The sequence below is a fragment of the Grammomys surdaster genome, unplaced genomic scaffold (genome assembly GCF_004785775.1).
Source record: "Grammomys surdaster isolate TR1022 unplaced genomic scaffold, NIH_TR_1.0 1162, whole genome shotgun sequence".
NCBI classification, from domain to species: Eukaryota; Metazoa; Chordata; class Mammalia; order Rodentia; family Muridae; genus Grammomys; species Grammomys surdaster.
In genome coordinates this window covers 411,933-421,547 of record NW_021605581.1, presented here as the reverse complement: position 1 = coordinate 421,547, position 9,615 = coordinate 411,933, and the positions used below count along the sequence as shown (strand labels likewise).

The 9,615-nt window shown below is 42.9% G+C and overlaps 1 protein-coding gene across 1 annotated transcript in view; it reads right to left on the bottom strand.

Moving 5' to 3' along the window:
- Nucleotides 1-292: 292 nt before the first annotated feature.
- Rab39a (RAB39A, member RAS oncogene family) overlaps nt 293-9,615 on the bottom strand; it is a 20,663-nt gene continuing 11,340 nt past the window's right edge. The window contains exon 2 of the mRNA XM_028783620.1: nt 293-1,741. Coding sequence (XP_028639453.1) covers nt 1,315-1,741 — 427 coding nt within the window. The 3' untranslated portion in view covers nt 293-1,314. The remainder of the gene's footprint in view (nt 1,742-9,615) is intronic.

Sequence of the window (9,615 nt, the reverse complement as noted above, 5' to 3'; positions counted from 1 at the left end):
TAAAAAGAATTGAACTTTAACATTATTTTATTCACTTAACTGTATTTTATCTTCCCTTTTATTAATGAGTTCGTATAATGACTTCTGAGTCAAGTTTCTAACACTATTTTTCTTGTTCAGAATATCTTCTCCACACTTTTACTGGAAATGAGATAATTTGGAAATTTGAGAAAATAGTATGAATGTATATTGATAATTTTGAAAGTAGTTCAAGGTAAACTGTACTTTTTTTCTTTGAAAATGTCAGTATATAAGCATTGTTAAATTTGGGCAATGTACTATAACATCAAAGTATTTGATATTGAATGATCCTTTTTATTTCCTTATAATGTTTGCTTACAGTATCTCCTTTGAACACTTACATACCTTATCAAATGTGAAGATTCTAGGAGCAATAAGCCCAGTAACAAAGAGGGAATAGAAAACTTACTATGTTCTGAGAATGGCAACTCTGCTACACTAAAGAGAAAAATCTATATTTTAGTCCTAGTCAGTATTTCTAAGACTGCTTATAAGTACTTTGCTTTTTTCCTGCCCTGGTTTTGACGCTGGGGATTGAATCTGGGTTTTCAGAACTAAAGAAACATTCTACCACTGAGCTGTAGCCTCAGCATTCAAGTTGTACCTTATGCATTTTCAACATTATTTAGTGTCTGGCCTCGTACTTGCTCATGTGTATTCGTATGTGCATGTGTATGACAGGGTGCACATGATCAGGGGACAACTCCAAGGGAAGTAGATTCTTTTCTTCTACTACAGGGGCTCCAGGGATGAACCTCAAGTCTATACATTTGGTGGCAAGCTTCCTAACCCAGTGAGTCACCTCATTGGCCCTTCAAGTGCACTTTGTATGCAATACTAGTTAACCCAGGAAAATATAAATCCTGATACGTTCTTTTCAGCTGGATTACATGTGTACAAAAAAAATCTATCTTCAACTGTCAAGAAAGATGATTAATACTGACATATCTTGTCACTAAGGCCAACTATATGCTAACAAAATGAGAATGGATGTAATTTTGTAGACCCTGGTTTCAAGAAAAAAGTTATCTCCTTTTCCTCCTAACCTAGCAGACTACCCAGCCTGTTGGTGTAAGTGGCGAGACACATCGCGTGTCCACCAGCTTATGAAACAGGTCTTGGCAGACTACCCAGCCTGTTGGTATAAGTGGTGAGACACAGCGTGTGTCCATCAGCTTATGAAACGGGTCTGGATGTTTGTAGATGTTCACTCCTTGCATCATTCTGCTATGAATGTTGACATGTATCCAGAGTGACACGGTCTGTCTGTGGTAGTTCTTCAGCAGGTCGAAATCAACAGAAGCACTCTTTTCTGGGCTTCACTGCTTCCTCAGAAGAATGCACAGTATTTGGAACGAAACCGCTTTTAACCCCTTCCCATCCATCCTGAATACAAATCTCTCCTTTTTTAATAAGTTCATATATGTCTCTTGTCAAGATTGTAAAGGACTCTTCAACATTTGTAGCATCTTTTGCTGAGGTTTCTATATACTTAATTCCACAGTCTGTTGACAGTTTCTCAGCTTCCTCTCTTGAAACCTGACGTTGTGAAGCTAAATCACATTTATGTCCCACCAGTAGAAATATAATCTGAAACGGCTGTACATGCATTTTTGCTTCTTCTAGCCAATCTTTCACATGTTCAAAAGACCGTCTGTTAGTAATGTCAAACACTAAAAATCCTCCAACTGAGTTGCGGTAATAGGATCGAGTTATTGATCTGAAAAAATAAAAAAAAGTTGTGTGAGGACAATGCTCTTTCTTCCTCCTTTGAACAATGAAACACCAAAACCAAACTTGAAGGTACCTTAATGTCATTTAGCTAGAATTTATAAACCCAGTATTGTGAACAACAATATTTTGAGATTAACACACATATGCTGACAGAATATTAAAATCACATTTTTCGATGTATAAGAACTTATGTAGTATATCATCTTGCAGTATCTTATGAGGTTTTTTTTTTTAAGATTTATTTATTTATTTTATTATGAGTACACTGTAGCTGTCTTCGGACACACCAGAAGAGGGCATCCAATCTCACTATGGATGGTTGTGAGCCACCATGTGGTTGCTGGGATTTGAACTCAGGACCTCTGGAAGAGCAGTCAGTGCTCTTAACCGCTGAGCCATCTCTCCAGCCCGAGGTTTTATTTTTAAGTATTTGGTATAAGAGTTATTACAAAATTGGGTTTAAAACATAGACAAATAGAAAACTGTAACTCAGTAGAGGGCCTAGCATGCAGGAAGCCCTGAGGCCAATCCCTAGCACCAAATATAATAAGTATGGTGGTGCACTTCACAGGACGTGAAGGTAGAAGAATGAGAAGTTCAAGGCTGGGCTGAGAAGCTAACTCAGTTGGTAGAGGGCTTGCCAAGAAAGCATGAAGACCTGAGTTTGGCTCCTAGAACTCAGGTTTAAAAAAAAAAAAGTATTCGTGGTGGCTCAAAACTGTAATCCTAGCACTTGGAAGTCAGGGACAGGCAGAACCCTGGGACTTGCTGTCCAGGCAGCTAGTATACTGGGTAAGTTTTAGGTCAGTGAGAGATGGAACTCAAAAAACATAAGGTAGACACCAGGTGGTAGCCAATGCCTTTAGTCTTGGGAGGCAGAGGTGTATCTTGACTTTGAGGCCAGTCTGGTCTACAGAGCTAGTTCTAAGACAGCCAGGGCTACACAAAGAAAACCTGTCTCAAAAAAGCCAAAACCAACCAAACAAAAAGCAAAACCCACCACCTGAGATTGACTTCAGGGCTCCTTACTCACCACACACGTGCATGAGCCCCTGCACACACGAATACACCACACATACATGCACACACACACACACACACACACACAGACACACACCCCTTCTTTGTCTATCTACATAGTGAGTTTGAGGCCAGCCTAAGATACAGTTCTAGACAGAACAAAACAAAACCCAAACAAACAAAAAACCCAACACAAAACAGCAGATGGTGCAAAGGGAGAAGGGTCAGATAGTAAATCGAATCTTATTTTATTTTTTTTCTTTTTTTGGTTTGGTTTTTTGAGACAGGGTTTCTCTGTGTAGCCCTGGCTGTCCTGGAACTCACTCTGTAGACCAGGCTAGCCTCGAACTCTCAAACTCAGAAATCCGCCTGCCTCTGCCTCCCAAGTGCTGGGACTAAAGGCGTGCGCCACCACCGCCTGGCATAAATCGAATCTTAAAAATCTCTCCTATCCTGTGATCCAGTGAGGTTCTTTTGTCTTTCACACTCCCATCTCTCCTTCAATAGTTCAAGAAATGGGACACCTTCTCTGCCACTGACTCCTTTCTCAAATAATTCCACTGAATTGTTAGCACACTGCTATTATATTTACACATTTGTGTAATGTGCTGACTGAATATGTAGGTATGTCTTTGACTCAGTCCATAGTTCCTTGAAGGTCAAACATGTTTTATACATGTGTCTTATACCATATTGGCTGGTAAATCTTAGATGCCACAAAATGTTTGCTATATAGGACTAACTAGTTAAAGTGGCAAATGCCAAGGACCTCAAAGGTCAGAATCCAAGGCACAGAGACCTCTATGACAGCACAGTGTGATGCCTGTATCCTTGTACTCTCTGCATTATCCTCATCCCTGAAGCCACAGTAGTTCAGTGACCCAGAAGTATATGTGCCTTTGCTTCCAAGGCAGGGGCTTTTGGTTAATAAGTACCAGTCTAACACTCTTGATGCCCCAGGTTCAACACCTAACACTGCTAGGAAAAACAAAACAAAACAAATTTGCTTTCTGAATTCGAAGAAAATGTCTAATCTCCCCCATTTATTCACTTGCCTTCCAGTTTTTCCACAAAATTCCTAGCATATTCCAAAGTGACTCCCCTCCCCCACTCCTGTCCCTTCACCCATCTTTCTTTTTCCTAATATTTTTACTGATAATTTGGGAATTTTACATCATGCTCCCCAATCACACTCACTTCCTAGTCTTTCTAGTTCTGTTCCCCACCTTTCTGGGGGGGGGGGGGGGCCGGGGGAGGGAAAAACCCACAAGTTTAACTTATGTTGCCGATACACTCACTGGAGCATGGTCAAACTCCCAGTAGCCAGCCCCTTAAAGAGAACCAGGTCTTTCCCCCAACCCACCAGAAGCCTCAAGTATGGAGAACTTCACTTCAGTGTCCTTACACTTGTGTCTCTTCTATGGTTTCCTGTCTAGGTTGTTACTGTTCTTTGTTGTAGGGGTGGGCTGGGATTTGTCACTGAAGCCTTCTACATCCCTCAGTCTCAACTGTGAGTCTGCAGTCATGCATCCCACTGCAAAAATAGCTCCCTTGACCTTTACAGTCAGAGGAGCACAGACCGTGGACATCCATATGGTCTCCGGAGTCAGCATGTATTTACAGTCAGCATGGTCTCTGGTGGCAATACAGACCAATGGACATCAACATGGCCCTCTGCTGTAGCACCAGCCATAAACACCATCATAGCCTGCAGCAGCAGCACAGGCCAAGCTCATCAACGTGGCTCTATAGCTACACCAGCCAAGGACACCAATATGTTCCACAGCTGCATCTCAGCACAGTGACATCAACATGGCCTCCTCAGGTGGCAGCACAGGCCACCCACATCAACATGGCCTCTGGCAGCAAGATTCATAGATATCAATGTGGCTTCAGGCCATAGACATCTGCATGGCCTTTGGTGGTAACACAGGCCACAGGTAACAACGTAGTCTTCAGCTGCAGCAGGAGCACAGATCCAGACACGGTTCTTGTTGGTACAACAGACATCTGCATGGTCTTCAGAGGTAACACTTAGCCTTCTCTCACACTTGTCATCGAATTCGAGTCTCTAGGTCTGCCCTTCTCCACCACACAGACATCTCTATTCCATCTTTCCCACCTCTCTATGGCACATTCATTCCTTGTAGTGGCATTGGAAACTGCAGTGTGTCACAAAGTTTTTTTGTTTTGTTTTTTTTTGTTGTTGTTTTGTTTTTTCTCTAACAGCTTTACACACAACTATTCATTGCATTGGTCTGGTTCAGGTGTCTGGTTTCTGATGCACACACCATAAATACTGGACCATCACTAGGACTTATCTCAGATATCCTGCTGTTGCCTAGAGTTGGGGTGATCTTGTGGCTATGTTGGTTGGAGGGTGGGGGAGGGCAGGTACTGTGCAAGTTCCAGGATGCTACATACCTCCCTGCTTACAAGCCCCTCCCAACTCTCTGTCTCCCAGCTCAGGATGCAGCCCCAGTATCTCTAAGCTGGGGCCAACTGGTGGGCATAGGACCATCCCTATTCAATGATGACATCTGGTTCTGCAAGACCAGCTCCTCCACATGCTCCAGCACCACATAGATGGAACAGATGTTGGGGTGGACCTACTCAAAGCGCTGGGTCTGGGCCCAGATGGCAGCAGGCTCGGTCAGTCTGCATGGGGCTTCTGCTGGCATCCTTCTATTCTTAAGACAAGGTTTTCCAAGTCCAGGACAGCCTAGAACTTCTGTGCAGCCCAGCTTCAGGAGGCTGAATGCTAGGATTGCAGGCATGCACCATCATGCCAGGCTCCAAGAGAATGAGGACTACAGTACCGTACAGGCACTGATGGCAAGAAAAGTCTCCCACCATCTTTGGCAGGATACAAAGAATCTACTTCTATTAGGTTAATGCTGTCTTCTTTGATTCTGTGGGAATCAAAATTCTTTTGATTTTGCTCTGTCACTTATCTGTGTGTGCACATTCAGGCAGATGTGCCATGCCATAAGGTAACTGTAATTAAGGCTATGTTGTTAGGCCAAAACTTCATCAGCACCAAATCTACATTACTTTCTTAACATTGGTATAATTTTTATTACATTTATTAACATGTGTATGTATGTGTATATGTTACATATGTATTTGGGTATATGTATGCCATGGCACAGATGGAGAACAGAAAAACTTTCAAGGGTTGGTTTTCTCTTTCTACCATGTGGGGCTAGGGATCGAACTCAGAACCTCAGGCTTGGTTACAAGTGCCTTTAGCCGCTGAGCCATCTCACTGGCTTTGCCAGTGTAATTTTTAAAAACAAAACTTTTGCAGTTGAAAACTCAATACTGAGAAAGATTAGTAAGTGCAAGTTTGTCAAGATTTTACTAGGCTCTGGGAGCTTGGGAGACAGGTCAGTGGTTACAAGTATGTGCAGCTCTTACAGAGAACCCATGTTGGGTTTCCAACACCCAGTTAGGTGGCTCACAACTGTCTAAAACTCCAGTTCTAGAGTGATCCAATGTTTCGGTTCTTTGAGGGCAACGTTTAAATATACATACTTACAAGTAGACACAAGCATACATAATTAAAAACAGTGGAGCCTGGACAAGGACAACATCAACAGACAGGCTAGTGAGCCTGGACAAGGACAACATCAACAGACAGGCTAGTGAGGAAGGGGGGCTTGTGGTCCATCTTAGACAAAGAGCCACAGGCAACTGGAGAGTGCTGAGGGCAGGAGAAGCGAGAAAATAAACATACACGTGACATTACATAGACTGGGCAGGTTGTGTTTATATATTCAGGGACACACACACATACACACACTCTAGCAACAAAAATTAAAGAAAAAAGATCATAGGTTTGAAAGACTAAAGGTGAGGGGCACACGGGAAGACTTGGGACAAAGGGAAGGGGAAATGATATAATTATATTAATCTCAAAAATAAAAATATTTTTTTAAAAAAGGACAGAAATGGCCAGGCAGTGGTGGTGCATGCCTTTATCCCAGCACTTGGGAAGCAGAAGTAGGTGGCACTCTGGTTAGCCTGGTCTATAAAGTGAGTTCCAGGACAGCCAGGACTACACAGAAATGGATTTTTTCCAAAATTACAGGAGGTAATACAAACAAATTAGCTTGACTTCATTGAATTACCAAAATATTTTGGTAAATGTTTAACTTTACAAATTTAAAAGTTGAGTTACGACCCAAAAAAGAAAATTCAGTATTGGAATGTTTGCATGAAGCCGGGTGGTGGTGGCACACTCCTTTAATCCCAGCACTTGGGAGGCAGAGACAGGCAGATTTCTGAGTTTGAGGCCAGCCTGGTCTACAGAGTGAGTTCCAGGACAGCCAGGGCTACACAGAGAAACCCTGTCTCGAAAAAAAAAAAAACCAAAAAAAAAAAAAAAACAAAAGAAAGAAAGAAAGAAAGAAAGAAAGAAAGAAAGAAAGAAAGAAAGGTTTGCATGATGTATGTATATGTGTGTGGGTTTTGTGTGTGTAGACAGATAGATGCATACATACACACACACACACATGCACACGCACATGCACACACACACACAAGCATGCCTTACATTGTAGGAAACACCATTTTTTCTAGAAACTTGCATTTAAAAAATTTTTTTTTAAAAAAATTTTTAAATTTTGTATGATAGAGGTAGAACTAGAGGGAACAGTTGTGAGACTGTCCTCTGGCTAGAATGTAAGGGGATACAGAACCACAAGAGTACAATACAGTAAGACTGGATTCAGGTTACAAAGCTCTTAGCAGCCCCTTGTCCTTCCCAAAGGGAAGATCCAGGTTTTGTCTACTGTTTTTCATGCTTTTAGGAGTTGACAATTAAACCCAAGCCTTCATTAATAAGTGTGTCCTGTCACATTGAGTTATATCCTCAGCCCCACTGGTTATGCTTGTGAAGGAAGTCTGCAGATCCTTGACAGTTTGAAGATGACACAGTCTCACCCACTTTCGAAGGCATCTTGTCTGGCTAGGCCTCAGGAACATCCCACCCCTAACCCCTCCCCCAGGTATTCCTTCCAAGCCCGGCTGTAAACAAATCCTCTGCTCCTTTGAAACTGAGGTCATCTGCTGGCATCTGTCAGTTCCGGGCCAGTCTCCACAGAGATTTTAGCATTTGACTTTTTCTCTGTCTCAAGTCCTGCCATTTCGCTGATATCTGCAGCTACTCTAGTGAGCTGTTCAATGGCACCTGTTCCTAGATGTTCCCATCTCTAATGACCTGGATCTGCAGGCCCAGTGAGATGACATGGTTTAGTGGGTGGAGGTACTTGCTGGTGACCTGAGTTCAGTCCCAGGACTCACATAGTGGAAGGAAAGAGCTTACTCCTGCCAGCTGTCCTTTGTCCTGTGCATGACCCCACCCTAAATAAGTAAATGTAAAAAACAATTTTAACTGCAATTTGTGATGAGGAAGTGGTTCAGCAGTACATCATTTGAAATCACTATGAATTAATTATACTCAATCCCAAGGGGGCACTCAGCAGTGCCAAGGAACCCTGCCGGGGCTCTTGCATGGCATCCTCTACCCCTCCTGTCCACTCTTTATATGCATGCTACTGGATTGCTAACTGTGAGAGGCATGGAGAGCCATGTCTGTTTTGTTCACTGTTGAATACTCACTGCTCTCAAGTGCATAGGACAGAATGATCACCCAGTATCTTTGTGAATGAAAGAATGGCTGATCTGATTAGGGTCACCAACACAGCTGATGAGGAAATAAGAGACATGGCAGAATAATGAAAGCCAGAGCAAAGAGATAAGAGCAGTACAAAATGTTGTCTAACACGTCATCAGTTAGTAGTTTGGCCTCCTGTTTTATACAAGAGCATTTGCTATTGGTATTTGGAGAGGTTGGTTAACATATAGTAGCCAGTGATCTTAGTGAAGTTTCTAGTGGGAACTAACTCTTAAGTTGGAGACGCGTAGATGAGAGCAAAACAAGTGAGTTGTAGTAGCTTTTAAAATTAATCAGCTGGGCATGGTGGTGCGTGCCTTTAATGACACCACTTGGGAAGCAGAAGCAGGAAGATCTCTGTGAATTTGGTGCTAACCAGGGATACATAGTGAGATCCTATCTCAAAAAATCCTCATCATCACTGGGCGGTGGTGGCGCACGCCTTTAATCCCGGCACTTGGGAGGCAGAGGCAGGCAGATTTCTGAGTTCGAGGCCAGCCTGGTCTACAGAGTGAGTTCCAGGACAGCCAGGGCTACACAGAGAAACCCTGTCTCAAAAAACCACAAAGAAAAAAAAACCATCATCATCATTATTACAGATGTATGATGTATATTTGTGGGCTTGCTACAGCATGTGAAGAGCAGAGCACAAACATAAGGATGCAGATGAAGAACACTTTCACTAGAGAACACTGTAATGCTTCTACTGAATTAGCCCAGGCTGCCAATTGGCTCCTTGGAGCGTGGCAGTGGGTGAGCAGCCAGGAAGAGGCAGCACCATCATGTAGGGACTACGGGCTTCCTGTGGTTCTTGCTGCTCAGAGCTCATAGGATCTACTGGTTCGTCTAAACTTGCTTCTCCAGCTTAGAAACACTCTCATCTATTCTATCAAGGCAGCCTGAAAAGTGATCAGAGCAACTTTCCCTTTTTTTCTTTCTTTCTATTATGTGTATGGGGAGGGGCATGGGTAATGTGCACATGAATGCATATCCCCACAGAGGTCAGAGGTGTCAGATCTCCCTGGAGCTGAGATTATAGGCAGTTGTAAGCTACTTAATGTGGGTGCTGGGAATCGAACTCAGGTTCTTAGGAAGAGCAGTATATGCTCTTAACCACTGAGACATTTCCAGCCCCCGCTCCTCCCCCTCCCTTTCCCCCT